The sequence below is a fragment of the Zingiber officinale genome, chromosome 7B, assembly GCF_018446385.1.
Source record: "Zingiber officinale cultivar Zhangliang chromosome 7B, Zo_v1.1, whole genome shotgun sequence".
NCBI lineage: Eukaryota > Viridiplantae > Streptophyta > Magnoliopsida > Zingiberales > Zingiberaceae > Zingiber > Zingiber officinale.
This window is the reverse complement of record NC_055999.1, coordinates 117,414,245-117,433,396: the sequence shown is the minus strand read 5'-3', so window position 1 is coordinate 117,433,396 and position 19,152 is coordinate 117,414,245. Positions and strand designations below refer to the sequence as shown.

At 33.6% G+C, this 19,152-nt stretch overlaps 1 protein-coding gene across 9 annotated transcripts; it reads left to right on the top strand.

Annotated features, from left to right (window-relative positions):
• The first annotated feature begins 304 nt into the window (after positions 1 to 304).
• On the top strand, positions 305 to 15,876 carry LOC122007126 (DNA-directed RNA polymerases I and III subunit RPAC2-like). 9 transcript variants are annotated; one of them, XM_042562906.1, is made up of 6 exons: positions 305 to 376; positions 811 to 920; positions 1,501 to 1,577; positions 2,348 to 2,425; positions 14,806 to 14,917; positions 15,518 to 15,876. In XM_042562906.1, exons 2-6 carry the CDS (start codon positions 820 to 822, stop codon positions 15,564 to 15,566), a joined length of 417 nt encoding a protein of 138 aa, XP_042418840.1. In that variant the 5' UTR covers positions 305 to 376; positions 811 to 819; the 3' UTR covers positions 15,567 to 15,876. The 9 variants fall into 9 exon arrangements, with proteins under 9 accessions (XP_042418840.1, XP_042418841.1, XP_042418839.1 ...); XM_042562907.1 differs by having other exon boundaries at positions 328 to 488; positions 15,590 to 15,876; XM_042562905.1 differs by having other exon boundaries at positions 328 to 488.
• Positions 15,877 to 19,152: the final 3,276 nt, after the last annotated feature.

Genomic DNA, 19,152 nt, shown 5'->3' with positions numbered 1-19,152 from the left:
ATTATTTTTTATTATAATTTTAAAATAAAAATGATAATTTTATATTTTATATCTATTTATATTTAAAATATCAAATTTGTGATATTTAGATGAAATCTTTCTAAAATAAAATAGTGAAGATATGAATTTTAAATTTTACTGAGTCCCTGGATTGATCTATCTAATTCATAATTCGTTTTGAATTGAGTTAAATTAAAAAATTAATCCTTTGAACCGGCCTGATTAGACCGGTTCAGCGGAGTCCGAATTAATGGAGGGTATTTTAGTCTAGGGAAACTACTCTATAAATTAGCACTGCCGCATCTTTCCTCTCAAACGAAGGAGAAGCTTCTTGTTCGCCGGACGCCGTCAGAGTCCTTCCTCGCCCAGCTCTCAGGTCTCTTCTTCAAAGCTTCACCTTTTCTCTCTCTCTCTCTCTCTCTCTTTTAATCGAAGGAGGGGCTTCCTCTTCGTCAGCCTTCGTTCTAGTCCTCCCTCGCCAGGGTCAGGTTTGTCTTCAAGGCGCTCCCTAGTGTCTGCAATCTTGCGTTTCCCGCCATTTGCGGCTTTATTTTTTTTTTCCTTGGGTGTTCGCTTCGTTCCGAGCAATTCGAGCAAAATCTGATTATATTTTGATTTTGCCGGATATACACTTCCACGTTCGGTGAATTTAGGTTTTCTGTTCGCTTTCGCCCCTGATGAATAAATTCTGTCTAAATCGTACAAATAAGATGTGCATAGCACCATCCCTCCTAAAATCCCTAACTCCCTTTTCACCACCTCCTCGCGCCGCGTAAATTGTGGCTGATTTTCTTTACGCTTGGTTTGTAGTTGTTTGCTATGGAGCACGGTTCTCTGTCAGATTTGAGCGCCTCAACATTCTCCTTGATGGATGAGGACCATACGCTAGCAAACTCCGTCAGATTCACTCTAAATCAAGAGTGAGTTGTTCATAAAGTAAACAACTTTGTTTATATATTGTAAATGGCTGGTTAATTGATTAATACTGTTTGATCTTAATCATGCATGACTCTGTTTATTTGTTTTATCTACCTGCTTATCGTGATGTGCCCTTTGCTAATCACTTTATCCATGCGTTTAAGTGAAGAATTTCAATATGAACTCGATGTTTTTTTTCCATTAATTATTTTTTCAAATATATTATAGAACATGGATAGTTGAGTAGTTGATTGCATGAGTTGTGTATTGAGACACAACTTTTATGCTTATGATATGTTGACAGTGAGGTGAGCTACATGCTATGCCTATCCTATGTTTATTGTCTTATAGAACCATCATATGGCATGACATCCTTATCTTTTAGAACCAATTGTTACTGCCTTTATATTGTAATTGTAGTCATGATTATATTTCCAATCAACTAGAGTCTTAGTCTTTCAGGCTAAAGTGCAATCTTCAGTAGTTTTATGATAGAGACAACTTTAGTTGTCATTTTAAGCTAATTCTTGCTTTTAATTGTGGTCACAAGACAAATTTTCCACTCACATATTGTCTCTGCAGTCCAAGGGTGGTATTTTGTGGGTACAGTATTCCACATCCTTCTGACAACAAGGTCAATATAAGAGTTCAAACCACAGGTACTATTAGTTCATCCTTAAATTGCCTTTATGCTTGAAAGCCTTATTCTTTTCTCTTAATTTCTAGATTGTTGCCAGAATACGCAATCTCTCAGTTGTAAATTGACTGCAAGTCTTTGAATGATTACCTTTTTGGCATAAGTAGTTTTTATTTTTTCCATTGGTTAGTAATTTATCTGCTATATAAAGGAAATATTCCTTTCTTCTTGCCTATTTACAATGACAATATGCACATGAACAGATGTCCAACCAGGCTCCATCAATTAGAGCTTTTTACTCAATATGTTATATGGTCCAACAAGGGAATACTAATGAAGATATAGAAACAATGGCTTTAAATGGAGAGGAGCTTTTAGAGGTTTTTCTGATTGTGTTGTACCTTTTAAGCTAAAAAAATTTATAAGATTCGATGCCTCGATGGATAAGAGGTTTGTGCTACTTGAGAATATCATGTAAAAGCTAGTGTGGTAGAGATGAAAAAAATGCTATAATGGATGAATGAGATTATTAGATAAGATTTTTAAAAAAGATGAACTAATGAAACAAAGATTCAGGTTTAAAATTGAGCATTTCATTGTTCGTGTTTTGTATTGTACACATGAGATGATACTCCATCTTTCTTCCAATTGATCGGACTGTGGAATAGAATCATACATCATCGATTCTTCATCTATACTGTGAATGACTTTTACTCTCCTACTATTTTTATTTTCTATATGAATCTTTGTTGTAACATACAATTGCCAACACTAATTTGTCTGGGTGAATAGGTGATCCAGCAAAAGAAGTGCTAAAGGATGCATTGGAGAATTTGACGCGGATGTGCCAACACGTTCGCTCCACATTCGGTAAGACAGTAGATGATTTTAAAGTAAAAAATCAGTGATCATGAAGATTGATGATAAATACATTTCTCTTTCTTTCCTCTTTTTCCTAGTTGTAGTGTTAAATTAATGATTTAAAACATGGAATGCATATTAGAATTCAGATCAATTTTATTTTTGCCTTTGCATCAATTGTTAGTCAATATAAGTCTATGGCAATTATAATATAAAAGGAAATATTTATTTTCCAAAAATTTCTAATTTGAAATTTCAGATTTGTATATTCCCCAATTGATGCTAACATTTTCCTTTAGTACCTTCACTTTATTAATGTTAGTTAAGGATTTTAGGGACTGAATTGGAATGTAGTGGTGGAGTTAATTCCACCATGAGACCTTGAGGCTGTGGGTTCAACGACGTAGATTCTATGTTGTGGGCCATCTATCAAACAGTTTTCCAAAAAATGAATGTCTATTGAAATCAGTAATTAAAACTCGGGAAAACATATGGATTGTAATGGAGTTTGATGAACGGCTCCTTATACAAAAGGGTTCAACTGTATATTACATCTTGAAAGTTTGAAAATTTTATGAGGTTTGTCCATTAGGATTTATTTACACTTATCAATTTATTTTGTTGATGGTAGGAATTTTTATTGGATCGAGTTAATCATCTCCAAAATTAATCTTCTAATGTTGAATACCACCTATATTACCAAAAAGATAAAATAAAATAATAGTCTAATGACATCCTTCCCTCGCTTAGGTCTCTCCTCTCTCTCTTTCTTTATTGTAGCTCTGCCTTCCGATCGAGTATGTGATTCTGTGTGTCGACACACGTCAGTGGGTGTCGGTGTGACTCCTCTTAGTGAAGTTAGTATTGGAATGAGAGTTGGAACTCGTGAGTACACGAGGAAAAAATAAGTGATTTCAGAGAATTCAAGAAAGAAGAAAAACCTATACAGAATTCAAGAAAGAAGAAAAACCTATACACATAAAAAGACCATCATATTTTCACTTATCTTCATTCACCCATATAAGTCGAAGGGTAAGAGGGTTTATGTGGGCTGCCACGCAAACTAGGAGTCAACTAGGTTGACTGAGAGGGGTTGACTACTAAAGGAGACAGTGACCAATTAAATACTTGACATGATCTGGTTATTGGTTAAGAGGATGTTTGACTAAACTTATTAAAAACAACTTATAAGTTCGTACAGCGTATAAGTTGTTTTAGGAGCTTATAAATTGTTAGGTCTTATTTTAAAAATAAGTTGTTAAAGTGTTTGAGTGAACTTATTACAATCAACTTAAAGATATTGATGTGTTTGGTATTATAAGATCTTTTTATTAATAAAATTATCAAAAAGGGTATAATACTATTAATAGAGGGTTTTGAGATTTTTATTAATAGAGGGTTTTGGGCGAGTTTCTGCAACGGGGGAGAGAAAATTAGAAAGAGGTGTTGGCGGAGAAGATGACACAATGTTGGAAGAAAAGTCGGCGGAGATAAAAAGATATTAGGCTTATAAAAATTTATGGAGGATAAGATGAGATTTATGAAATTATATAAGGGTATTTTAGAGAAACAAATTATTAAAATAATTTTTTTTAAAAAAAAGTAGGTCTTCCATACTTTTTTAAAAACAACTTATAAGCTCCAAAACAACTTATTTTGACAGCTTATAAGCTGTTTGAAAAAAAATTTACCAAACAAATTTGAAGAGCTTATAAATTCTAAAACAACTTATAAGCTGTTTTAGAGAGCTTATAAGCTCAGCCAAACACCCTCTAAGTGTCATATTTGATGCAAATTGTCTTGTTAGGAGCGGTTATGGACTGTAGAGTACAATGATTGTTAGAAATTGTTGGAGGTTGAGGCCGAAGAAAACAACTTGGCAAGGATATCTCCTCTCAAGGAAGTTTCATTCTATGAGTGTTGAGTTGAGAAAGCTCATCCGAGCAAGGCTCAAAGAGATTCTTCCCACTTGCATGGATTCCTCCCGTACATAGGACTGATACATGGGAGCTGATTGAAAAATAAATCTAAGCAGAAATCTATAAAAAGAAAAGCACTAAATTATTATTTAATAATTTCAACTTACCTTGAATATTTTATCATTTTTATTTCAACTTAAAAATTGCATTTATAATCTTTTATCATTATTACTGCACTAATATTCATTTTTTACCTTGAAAATTTCTACATCATCTCTATAATTATCTAAATTTCCTAATTTTTTAATCTACTCTCATGGGATACTTTTTTTTTTTTTCAAAAAAAACTGAAATGTTACCTTATTCATACCTCTATAATCTCTTACTTTACCTTTTACTAATTTTTACTTTATCATAAAAACATAAGTTTTTCAAAATTTTATTTTTTTCCCAAAATTTTCAATTAAAATTTTTGTGATAATAATTTCTATATATTTTCATACTTTTCTACATTTTTTATTTACTTCTAAACATATCCATTTTTTATTTTTTAAATTTATCATTTTAGTTCCTTAGATTTAATCAATTATATTTTACATTAAGATCTCACAAACTTTTACAACAATATTTTTTTTGGATCAAATAATTTATTTTACTTATAAAATTTATCAATTTTAAGTTTCTTAAATTAAGACATAAAATAATAAATCTCTATCAACATTAAATTTGACACAAACTACAAGAAAATGATTTTAACCGCATCTAATATACTCATCTTCAATCTCATTCTTATCTACTTAGATCATCTTCAATCTTATTCCCATCTATTTAGGACTCACGTATAGCACAAAATCTTATACTAAATTGTATGTAATAAAAATAGTATTACTACCCACTATTTTATTTAATCTTATTTTGATTGCTACATAAATTTATTATAAAATTATCGACTAAATGCACCTTTAATTTTCTTATAATTCACTCTTTATAAGCTCATTGTAGTTCTTCTATGAAAAAACATGGCACATGATTTTTTTTAATTGTGAAATATTTAAAACAACTTTTTTAAAGATCAACCCCATTTAAAATTAATTGAGATAGCATTATAATTTGCAACTTAAGATTTTATAGCTGTAATTTATGCTCTTAATTGGGATTTGTTGTGGCTTCCATATTTATATTTTAGAGATTACATTCTGGATTAGTTTTGTTGCATTCATATCTTTAACAAAAATGTGATTTATCTTAAATATTTTATAATGTTCATTTCATCTTAAAACATTCCACTTCACCTTTACAAATTTTCAATTATGTATATTTTTTTTCATTGTTATGCTATATGTTTGCTAATATTAATTATTGCCCTTTAAAATTCTACTTCATCTTACAACTTACTTTTAATATTTTTATTTTGAATTTGATGACTAAAGGATTACTTTATCCATTATTTTCTAATCTCTCATTTTACCTTCTATCTAATTTTGACCATAACAACTTCAATTTTTAACTTTTCCCATGATTTTTTAAATTTTAAAGTTTGCCATAATAATTTTTCTTTATTTTCATAATTTTTAAACTACATATTTTTTTCTTTGTACATTTTCTAATTCTACTTTGCTCATTGTTGTTTTTTATTTCAATTCCAAACATAATGGCGTAGAAACAAATTTATAACGAGCAAGTTATTGAAAAGCCCCTATAAGTTCATTTTTTTTATTTTAATTTTTTTCGATACGGTGACCTTATTAGGAAAAAAGTTTTATTTTACCCTTATAGTTTTTTCAATTGATCGTTTCAACTTATAAAATTTGGTAAATTATATATTTTTTTTACTCTAGCTCTATTAATTTAGTCACTTTCCTTTTAAGATTCTCATAAGTTTTTAATTTTTAAAAATATATTTAAAACTTATTTTAGTTGTAACTATCGAATGGATAATCTATTTTAATTTTAAAATTTATCAATTTAAAGTTTGTTAAGTTGAAATAATAATTAATAAATCTATCAACTACTATGAAAATTGAAACAATGCGCAAGTAAACTATCATAATCTTAATCACACTTACTACAAATGATTCGACGCTTGCATTAATAATTTTCAATCTCATTTTCATTTTTTATTACTCTATTAGGAATTCACATTACCGTATTGCGCTGACGTTCATAAAATGAAAACAAAATAGTGCATTCTTTGTCTCATATATTACACTAAAAGTACAATCATAATATTATTTTAGTTGTAAAAAATCACAAACATACAATTCCAAAAAGTACCATGCTTACAATTCACAATTCTAATATGAAAACAACTTATTGTTACATTAATCACAAACTTTTTTTTTCCTAAACAAAACTAACCAATCACTATTCTATTCAATCTTATCTTGATTGCTACAAAAATTTTATCATAAATTTTATCGACCTTCTTAAAGTAAGAGTACCTTCATTTTTTTTCTTGAATAATAGAAGGATAAATACACTCCATAATCCAATAAAATATCCAAGTGTGCTACTAAGATAGATTGATAACATTGGCGATAACATTGCATGCTTCTCGCTTATCGCATTGGTGTTGTTCCCATGAAAGCAACTCTTGTTTATCAAGTCTCCACAAAGATAAGGATTACCAATATAAATGGATACATAATCTCCCCCGCAGCCAGCCAAGGTTGGCTGCCAGTCGGAGAAGAGAGAATAGGGTAAGGGGAGAGAGACAAATCCATGCATTTATCACAAAATTGGCTGCATCAATTCCTTATATGCCTCAAACTTCTATGAGGAATTCTGAATTTGTCTCAAAGTTTGCAATGAATATCGTTTTCATTACAAAATTTACAACGAATATGAATTCGTCGCGGGGTTTGTAACGAATATCAAATTTCGTCACTAATTGGAAACGATTTTGTTGACAAAATATTATTGCTAATTTGAGACGAAACTCTTTCGTTGCAAATTTCGTTGTTAATTAGCGACGATTTATTTGTCGCTAAATTTAATTTGTTAAAGATTTGGGACGAAAATTTTTCGTCCCTAAATTAAGGGTTTTTTTTAGTGAAATTTATAACAAGCAAGTTATTAAAAACCCGTACAAATTCATTTTTTTTTATATTTTGATACCGTGAGTTAATTAGGAAGAAAGTTTTAGTTTACCCTTATAGTTTTTTAGTTGATCATTTCAACTTCTGAAATTTGGTAAATCATATTTCACATTTATATTTTTATATAATAATTTTTTACTCTAGTTCTATTAATTTGTTCATAATAGTGTTTATAATTTTTTATAAATTTTTGTCATGATAATAATCAATAAATCTATCAACTACTGGAAGATTAACACAATGTGCAAGTAAACCATCATAGTCTTAACCACACTTGCATGAGTAACTTATAATCTCATTTTCATCTAGTATTAGGAATTCATATTACCGCATTGCGCAGAGAATTATAATAATTTTCATAAAATGAAAACAAAAATAATTGCATTCTTTGCGTCATAGATTACACTAAAAGCACAATCATAACATTGTTTCATTTGCAAAATATCATAAGAATATGATTCTTAAAAGTACCATGCTTACAATGAAAGCTAACAATTCTAATATATGAAAAGGTACATTCATCTTCAACTTTATTTTTTCTAAAAAGAAACTATTCATCCATTGTTCTATTCAATCTTATCTTGATTGCCACGTAAACTTTATCATAAATTTTATCGACCATCTGAAAGTAAGAGTACCTCCATCTTTTCTTGAATAGTAGAATGATAAACACACTCCACAATCCAACCAAATATCCAAGTGTGCTACTCAGATAAATTGATAACATTGGCGATAACATTGTATGCTCCTCGCTTGTGGCATTGGTATTGTTTCCATGAAAACAACTTTTGCCTACTAAGTCTCCACAAAGATACGGATTATCAATATAAATGGATGCATCATCTAATGTTTGAAGCTGATTCCCGGAGGGAATGCTTCCAGAGAGGTTGTTATAAGACAAGTTCAAATGGTTCAAAGCATTTAGTTGTGACAAGCCTTGAGGAATAGCCCCTGATAAATTATTAAAGGATAAATCTAGAGTTTCCAATGAACTCATTCTGCCAATGCTATCTGGGATCTTGCCTTTGAAATAGTTTCGTGATAAATTCAATGTGTGAAGTCCAACAAGATATCCTAATTCTTCAGGAATCCCATCTATCAATTCATTGTTTGAAAGGTCTATACTCTTCATAAGATAAAGAATTGAAGAAAAAGTAAGCTGATCTCCTTTTGTGATTAAAGTAATACTTTCACTTCCGCTATAAATTGGGTATGTGTCCCATATTTTCATTTTTCGTACTTCAAAGGAAGGAAGTTGTTCATCTAATGTTGAAATCATTGTGCTGAAATTTCCAAAGGAAAGTGGTATTGGCCCTGATAATTTATTATTTGCAAAGTCAATGATTTGCAAATCCGACAAATACCCAAGTTGTGGATCAATTTTGCCATCGAACATATTTGAGGACAAACGCAGAATGCGCAACTGCCGCCAACTTTGCCCAATCCACAAAGGTATATTTCCAGAGAATTTGTTGTTGCCAAGATCAACAACCAATAGTCGAGCACAATTTTGCAGTAATGATGGAAGATGCCCTTTGAAATTATTATTATTCAAGTGAAGAAACTCAAGATTCGTCAAGTTGCCAAGAGAGCTTGGAATTTCTCCAAAGAACATATTATTTTTCAAATTAATATATTGAAGAAATGAACCCTCCTGCCAACACCGGGGAATTTCTCCAAATATTTTGTTGTTTGATAAGTTGAGGTGTTGAAATGTAAGAAAATTACAAATACTAGATGGTATGCTTCCATTAATTTGATTATGGGAGAGAATTAAATATTCTAAGTGTGGTTTGAATAACGTTGGTGGTAACGACCCTGAAAATGCATTGTCAGATAGATCTATCAAATTTAGGTTGGGTGGTAAATGAGGAATTAGACCTTCTAGTAAATTCGAACCAAAATTTAAATAGTCTAATTTGGTCAAACTCTCTAGGGATATTGGCAAAGTACCACTAATTTTATTATGGGAGAGATCTAAAAATCTAATGAAGGAAAAAGAGTTCCAAAACCATTCAGGTAAGCTGCCCTCTATGCTTGTATTGTCCAATTGCATAGTGTCGATAGATTGTTGTGAACGAAGCCAAGTAGGAAATCTAGGACCTACCTTACAGGAACTAAGGCTAATTAACTCTAATTGAAAAGGAGGGGTCCAATTGTGGTCTATTGCTATGGTGAGAAAGTGGTTATCAGACAAGAACAAGTGGTATAGTTTGGTCAGGTTGGAAAGATGAAACTCAGTAATATCACCCTCAAAGGAATTAATAGAGAGGTCAAGATGATCTAAGTTGACTAGTTTCCCAATCTCATGTGGTATTAATCCAGAAAGGAAATTGGATTCAAGAGATAATTGGTTTAAAGTAGTTAAATTCCCTAATTCACTGGGTATTGGACCAATTAGTGAACAATTAGTAATGTATAATATTGATAAGCTTGATAGATTCATCATCCCCATTGGTAAAGAATTTCCAAGTAAATTATCACTCAGGTCGAGGTATGTTAGATGCTTCAATTTTGATAATGTATCAGGTAGGGGACCAGAGAGTAAATTCCCAGAAAGATCAAGATGTGCGAGGCTAATTAAGTTGCCAATTTCAGCAGGCAACCTTCCTCGAATATTTGAGTTACAAAGTTGAAGAGACGAGAGGCTTGTGAGATTCCACAACCAGTTAGGAAAAGAAGAGTTGAAGTTGTTGAAACTAAGATCGAGAGTTGTGAGAAGTGTGAGGTTGAGAGGGAAATTGAGAGAAAGGGGGATATTACTAATACTACAGTCATATAGATTTAATTGTTGGAGAGAAGGTAACATGTTGATTGTTGATACCAAATTATGGGAAACATCGCTGAGATTCAAATTGGTCATGTCCAGATAATTCAAAGAAGAAATGCCGGAGAGCCAGTCTAGGCTGTGACCGTCTTTAGGAAAATAAAGATTAGAACTTTCGCTGAGATCAAGATAACGAAGATTGGTTAAGTTTCCCAGATGAGGGGGAATGGTTCCACCAAGGTTGGACCAAGAAAGATCAAGATGACGAAGATTGGTTAAGTTTCCAAGATGAGGGGGAATGGTTCCACCAAGGTTGGAGCAAGAAAGATCAAGATAACTCAGTTTGTGAAGAGAACCAACGAGAGGTGGAATTTGGGTTCTTTCAAAGTCATTGAAATTGAGATTTAAGTTTCGCAAATGAGTTAAAGACAACAATGATGGATGCAGCAGCTCACCCCTCAAAGCGAAATCCGTCCAATTTTCTTGGAAGGCCTTTGGATTTCCAAGGTTGAGCTCGGCCACACGTACGCTGCCTGTTTTGTTATAGCAGACTACGCCAGTCCATGCGCAGCAGTCGTCTCCTTGGGCCTCCTGCCACGAAGACAAGCGGGCGGAAGGATCTCGGATGACGGCTTTGTAATGCAAGAGAGCATCTTTCTCCCTCGGCAAGCATCCCTCGCTGCTCACTCTCGCTTCCACTCCAGTTACCTCCACAAGAAAGGAGGCGAGGATGATGAGCCAACAAAGCATGACAAGAGGAAGCTGATAGTAGCAGCGGTAGTAGTGGGGGTGGTGCAGTGGCCATGGCTCACGGAAACGGAGTCTGCTTCTCCAGGTCGTTGCCATACTCTTTAATTTAATTGGTGGATTATATTCTTATTAATTTTGCAGGAAACCAATGGCAATGGCAATGGCTATTTATATATATTGAAGAATGAAATGAAGAGTCTATTTCCCTCCGTCATTAATAATCATTATTGCAAGAATCAGTCATCCTGCTCTACTTCTGTGGAAATTGGCAATATAATATTCATCGATCTAATATAGCAACTGGTCCATTGATCGATCGATCGTTTTCTTGTGTGGAAGTTTGGGTGATAGAAATAATGGGACTTTTTATGATCAATTCCACAATATAGAAGAAGAGGATTCTATTGTGTTGAGTTCCTTATCTTTGTGCTGAGTTGGCAATCTTTGTCTTTGTTGAAACTTAGTAAATGAGAGTATGAGAGTTGCTTTCATTGGAAAATTATCGATGTGATAATTAGTAAATATCATAAAATATTAGTTGTTCCAAATTCTACTAACTTCTCTTAATTAATAGTGTACTTGGATATTTTGTTGGATTATAGAAAATGGAGGTATGAAGTTCATATGCTGATTGAGATAAGATTGTATAGTAAATGAGATTTTTTAAAAACAACTCAGTGACCAACATAACAATAAGTAATTATTCATGTTAAACTGTGAACTTTCATTATAAGTATGATACTTTTACTTTTAGTAACCGTATGTTTGTGATATTTTGCGAATAAAACAATATTATGATTATAACATCAATTAAGTTATGAATTAGATGAAAATGATCCAAATTGAAGATGAATTGTATGGAAATTGAATTCTTATAATCGATACGGGCGGGTAAAATCATAAATATTTTCCTTGCAGTCTGTTGAGTCCTTTGCAATAGTTAACTTAAAATTGAAAATTTAAAGTAAAATAAAATTTTCATCTTATGAAAAAAAAAATGACTTAAAAAATATCACAAATACATCACTATTATTATTTTGTCCAATATAAAAATGCTATAGTGTTAGTATTTAACTACTAAAAATAGTAAGAGCCAAAAAAATGAAATAAATGTGAAATATATTTTATAAGCTGACAAGATAATTTGGAAACCATGGCGGCAAAACAAAACTTTCTGCTTAGCAAACTCACCGCATTAACAAAAATGAATTTGTAGAGGACTACAATAAAATTAATATTTATTGGTGAGACTACTCTAGGAAAGTCATGCGGTTTAATTTTTAAATCCCAAAGGCAAGATATTCACAAATCTGAAGAATAGATTGAAGGATTTAAAACAATATAGCATGCTTGAGTTTTGTGGAGAAGTAATATTACGCAAATTGGGGGTGATTCGCATGCAATAAAATGATATGACAGAGAGCAAGAAGGGAACTCACACCGCCATAAATATGTCTACCGTATCAAAAAGGGTGTCGCAATTAGTAAGTTGTGACCCGCAATACCATATCAATTTCTCATCATTTCAAGTTGTCAATTTATGGGCAAGCTACTTGTTGGATTGATTTAGTCAAATTTCCTCCGACAAGGGAAGGGAATGGCTGGGGGAGGCCGCCAAGGATGAAGGAAAATATGCATGTATGACAACGAAGGGAGATGTGAGTGGCAACAATGATTGACCGATCGAGAGGGGCACGGTGAAGGAGGAAGGGATGGAGTGGTGGAGGTGAAATCGACGACAACTAAAGAGTGCTTGTCTTTCACTCTTCTGAGTCCATATACAACTTCAAATTCTTCTACACTTTACATCCTCGTTAAATCACTCACTATCCGACACTTAATTAGAAAACTAGAGCTCTTGACTAATAAATATTTTGAGTCGTCTCAAGACCGGCACTGCCCAAAGATCACAATTCTTCCATACATAATGACTTACATGAACCATATCACTTATTCTTCCTCATCCTAATTATGACTCAAGAAGTGGTCAATAGATTTGTCGTCTTCTTCTGTGGAACTTAGAGTCATGGAACTTGCGATTGATGATCATGAGACGCCAACAACTTTGATGAGCAGACCAAGTCAATGACGAATAATGCAGCTGAGGTGTGTAGCTCACGGCAATGGCAATGGCAATGGCAATGCAATGTACCATAACTTTTGGTGGATTTTCATTCTGCAGAAGCAATGGCTAGTTATGTTGAAGACTGCGTCTGTGTCTGGTGAAGAGTCTATTTCCCTCGATCGGTCATTATTCCAATAATTCAGTTGTCTCTCTCTCTCTCTCTAAAAATTGTCATTAATTCATCCATCAGCAAGTAGTGGTCAATCATCTCGTTGTGTGGAAATTTGGGGGATGTTGGAAATTGTGATGCTCTGTGCCTCTGTCCACCAACAACATTGACCAGCAGACCAAGAAGTCAATGGCGAATAATGCAGTTGAGGTGGTAGAAAAAACGCATGCATCTTGGTAATTACTCCAATTAACTTAGAGTTATTTTCTTCTTGTTTTTTCTATCAAAATCAAATTTCTATTTTATTTATCAAGTTTAAGCAAATTAGTCTATCAAACAGAAATATATATAAGACTCATTTGTTTTGATAGGAAATTAAACAAACATGCTTCAGTCGTTAGAAACATAGAAATTAACATTTGTGTTTCTGATAAGCATTTAAACTAGCTTATTTATGGTACAAATATAGCGTTTTTTTTAAATAAAACATTCTCATTATTAATTTATTTATAAATAAATGAATCCATAAGTAATTATATATGTAAAGAGAAATTAAGGCACTGGAGGACGCATACTAAGTTTAAAGGTGGTGCTTAAAGACATTTTAAAATTTATTGATGACTAGTTTGGCTTTACACTTTTAATATTTTAAGAGTACAAAGATAAGAAATTCATGATATCTTCTAGATGTCAATCTTGACTTGCATACTTAAATCAATAAACAATTAATTTTAGGTATTTTTTTTTAAAATAATAGATTTATATTGTGGTTAAAATAAGAATGCGTATTATTAATGAAACTTATAGCTTATAGAGAACTTATGCTGTGGAAAAAAATTCTCAAGGAAAAGAAAAAGAAAAAGAAGATGGAAGAGGAAGAGAGAAGAAAAAGAAAAAGGTGAAAAAAGGAAGGGATTGAAAATGAATTAATAGGATAATTTAACCTTTTAACAGATTTTCATAAACTTTTAAAATTATTAAAATATCCTAAAGCTTTATTTACCTATCATTACTTTTAGGGTTTACCACCCATAATTTTTTTAGAAAAGCCTTGGTTTACCTTTAAAAATTTTTCTCAACCCATCTATAACCATATCAGACCACATTACTTATACTGATTAAATGATATGAAAATAGCAAAAGTGCATTCTTTATATCATAGTTTACATTGACAGCGCAACCATAACATTGCATCATTTATAAAATATTACCAGTTTATGCTTTTTAAAAATATCATGCTTACAATGAAATTGTAAGGTCACACTTCTAACATGAAAAATTACTAGCTATTACGATATTGATCATTGACTTTTTTCAGAAAATTTATTCAAACTTATCTTAATTGTCATATTAACTTTATCATAAATTTCATCAACCTTCTTAAAGTAATAGTACTTCCATTTGTTTAATTTCTTAAATAAGAGAAAGTAAACACACTCCATAATCTAACAAAATATCCAATTATTCTACTAAAATAGATTGATCCCTTGCTACATTGATATTGTTCCCATGAAAGCAACTTTTGTTTATTAAATTTCCACAAAGATAATAATTTCCGATATAAATTGTTGCATCATCTGGTGTGTGAATTCGAAGTTGTTTTTTTCCGCTTGGTTTGTAGTTGTTTGCTATGGAGTAGGGTTCTCTGTCAAATTTGAGCACCCCTCAACATTCTCCTTGATGGATGAGAACCATACGCTAGCAAACTCCGTCAGATTAATGCTAAATCAAGAGTGAGTTGTTCATAAAGTAAACAACTTTGTTTATATATTGTGTAAATGGCTGGTTAATTGATTTAATTAATACCGTTTGCTCTTAATCATGCATGACTGTTTATTTGTTTCACCTACCTGTTTATTGAGATGTGCTCCTTTGCTAGTCAGTTTATCCATGTGTTTAAGTGAAGAATTTCAATATGAACTTGCTTTTTTTTCATTATAATTAATTAGTTTTTCAAATATATTATAGAAACATGGATAGTTTTGGGTTGTGTATTGAGACACAACGTACGTAACTTTTATGCTTATGATATATATGCTGACAGTGAGGTGAGCTACATGCTATGACTATCCTATGTTTATTATCTTATAGAACCATCATATGGCATGACATCCATATCTTTTAGAACCAATTGTTACTGCCTTAGTATTGTAATTTTGTTATTGTAGTCATGATTATATTTCCAATCAACTAGAGTCTTAATCTTTCGGGCTAAAGTGCAATCTTTAGTAGTTTTATGATGATAGAGATAACATGAGTTGTCATTTTAAGCTAATTCTTGCTTTTAATTAGGGTCACAAGACAAATTTTCCACTCACATATTGTCTTTGCAGTCCAAGGGTGGGATTTTATATATGGGTACAGAATTCCGCATCCTTTTGACCGTTAGATTATATATGTTGCAGTTGACATCAAATGTTACAGTCCAAAGTTAATTATCTCACGACACTAAGGAACGTTGCATGAAGACAAATGCAATTTGAAGACAAGTGCAGTAGGCAAGACAAGTTGGCAAAGTAATAAATGCCATCGATTTCAAGGGCAATAAAGGACCTTAAAGTTGGTCTCTTGAAATACTATTACGTATTTTAGTAAACTTCTTCAACCAATGTTAAGTTAGTATAAAAACCCCATGACGGTGCTTGTAATGGCAGAGAATTCAATTTGTGAGTTTCAATTGCAACTTAAAGTATAGTTTGTTCTCTCCTTTCTCTCTAAACACCTCCTACCTCATCCTCCTTTTTCCCTCCACCAGTGGTATCAGAGCTAAAAAAAACTTGAAACCTAAAGTACGCCTAAACACCTCCATGACGAGCGTCATAGCCGGAGCACCACTAACCTTCGACGGTCAAAATTATGTCATGTGGGTCGTGAAGATGAAAACTTTTTTGAAGGGTGTCGATCTCTGGAGCTCGGTCGAGTCTGATGCACCTCCTGTCGAGTTGCGAGAGAATCCAATCATACAGCAGCAGCGGTTCTATGCAGAGGAGAACGCTAAGAAATACAAGGCGCTTAGCATGATTCACACAGCTGTATCAGGGACCATTTTTATAAGAATTATTGACTGTGAAACAGCAAAAGGTGCATGGGATAGGCTAAACGAGGAGTTTCAAGGAAGTATCAAGACGAAGCAAATGCAAGTCTTGAACTTGAGACGAGAATTTTAGTTGATAAGGATGAAATTAGGCTTCTTGGAGAGTCTATGCCGGATGCAAGCGTTGTTGAGAAGGTGTTGGTGAGCTTACCAGAGAAGTTTGAATTAAAAATTTCTTCTTTGGAAGACTCGCATGACCTATCGCAGATAAGTATTGCTGAGTTGGTGAACTCTCTACAAGTGGCCAAGCGACCGAGACGACGTTGGTGGCCAAATTCAAAGGCAAGGCGCAGGTATCGAAATTCAAAGGTAACTTCAACAACAACAACGAAAAGAAAGGAAAGAAGGAGGAACCTGAACAGAATTTCCGATCATATCTGTTTTGTTCCAAGTGTAATAGAAAGGGACACTTGGAGAAATTTTGTAGAGGTAAAGCACCTGCAAAATGTTGAAACTACAATAAGCTAGGTCATTTGGCAAGAGATTACAGAAACAAATCTCAAGCCCAAAATTCTCAAGTCAAAAGGGATGATCAGGAGGTTGAAGAAATATCCTTGATGGCTAAAATGGAAGTGCATAAGATTGTTGAAGGGAAAGAAGATACGTGGCTACTTGATAGTGGTTGTACTCATCACATGACGTTGAATGGATCGTTGTTTGATTCTGTTCACTTGTGCAATTGCTTGCGAGTAAGAATGGGTGATGGAAAGCTGGTTTGTGTGCAAGGCAATGGCAACATTGAAGTACCAACACTTTCAGGTACAAAAACCAAATTCACTACGCTTTATGTTCCTGATTTGCATCAAGGTCTAATAAGCATTGGACAATTGCTAGAAGATGATTATGATGTTCATTTCTTTGATAAGAAGTGTGAAATTAGAGATGCTCAAAAGAACTTAATTGCTATTGTAAAGATGATGGATAGGAGCTTTCCTATAAATTGGGGAGAAGTTCTGGCAAATGATGTAAGTGTAAGACCGTTGAATTCGATAGAGGGGGTGAATATCGATTCGAAAATCTCGAGTTAAAACGCAGCGGAAAAGTAAGGAAGTAAAGAGATGAACACGGTTGATTTTTACTTCGTTCGGAGCCTGTGACGACTCCTACTCGAAGGCCCGTACTCCTTGAGTACTTTCGTTGGGCAATTCACTAGCAATTCGGATAATTACAATTTACGTACAAATATTGCTAATGAAAGAAAAACAAAGCTATACCGACAACTAATGAATTAAAAGAAAACCGGAGTGAGTCGTCGGAGCTTTGTGAACGTCGTTGGAGCGCAGAGTAGCAGAGTGATTGAACTCAGAGTTCTCAGAAAGCAGATGTCTTGAAGCTCCTGCCTGGGGCTTCTTTTATATGCTGCTCCGGGCGCCTGGATCCCTTCCGGGCGCCTGGAATGTGACGTAACACTCCCAACCAGCATGCTCCAAGTGTCAACGTCGTCCTGGGGATAAAACTTGCCTCCGGGCGCCCGGATCCCTTCCGGGCGCCTGGACCCCTCTTCTCCAGAAAGTCCTTCTCCTGCAAGAAAAGGTTAGTCCGAGGCAAAATGTACCCTGCAGCAAAGATTGTTAGCACAGTTTTATAGATAAGCAAAGTATGACTTAGATTCCGTCTTTCCGAGACCGGAATCTAGTCACGATCTCGACTTAGATATCCGAAATGGATCTAAGCCGGATCGACGCCTAATGTTCCCTTCCCGGGAACGCGTCCTCGCAGTCACTCCCCTCCAGTGACTTACCTTACTTACCTGCCAGACGTCCGGTCAGCCCTTCGACCCGTCTGGACTTCTCGCCAGCTATCCGGTCAGCCCGTCGACCTAGCTGGACTTCTCGCCAAGCGTCCGGTCAGCCCGTCGACCTGCTTGGACTTCTCGCCAGCTATCCGGTCAGCCCGTCGACCTAGCTGGACTTCTCGCCAAGCGTCCGGTCAGCCCGTCGACCCGCTTGGACTTCTCGCCAGCTATCCGGTCAGCCCGTCGACCTAGCTGGACTTCGTGCCAGACATCTGGTCGGCCCGTCGACCTGTCTGGACTTCTCCTGCGCACTTTATCAAAGTGTCAGACAACAACAGACTAACTTAACCTGATTTGTCATTCATCAAAACCTGGGTTAAATCGTTAGTGCTAACCGCACCAACAATCTCCCCCTTTTTGATGGAATGACAACCTGGTTAAGTTAGTGAAAACATATGCAAGAAAAAGCAAGCATTTAAAGGGTTTTTAAGTTAGTTTGTATTTTCAATTCTGGTTTAGCTAACTTAACCTCCTAATTCTCCCCCTTTGGCATTCATCAAAAAAATAAGCAAGAGGAAACAAGCATAGTGTGGAGTTACTGTAGAAAGTTATTAATTTAAGAAACAGCTTATTTTGGAAAATATCTACGTTTGATTCAAAATTCAAAGATACTGATAAAAGTGTAATCTTTAAGCCCAAATTAAGTTTAAAGTTAATCAAGTTTAACATTTCAAAAGTGTAAAGTTTTTCAAATCAGGTTTTTCAAATTAGATTTTAAGTAGCATTTACTTTTTAAAAGGTAAATTCTAATTTTCAAACACTAAGTTGAATTTAGTTTTCAATTTTGATATTTTCAAAACAAAGCAACATTTTTAATTTTTCAAAAGCAAGTAAAATTTTAGTCAAAATAAATTTGCTAAGTTTGGAAAGTTTTAATTTTCAAGCATATGTTACAAAACTGACTAAATTTAGATGTAATAATTTTTAATTGAAAATCAATTTTAAAAATTAGGTGGGATTTTTAAACTTCCAAACTTTTAATTAATTTCTCCCCCTGAACCTGATATTTAAGATAAGGCTTTTGAAAATATTTGCTAAGAATTTTTAATATAAGATTTTCAAAGTAATTGGAGTAGAAT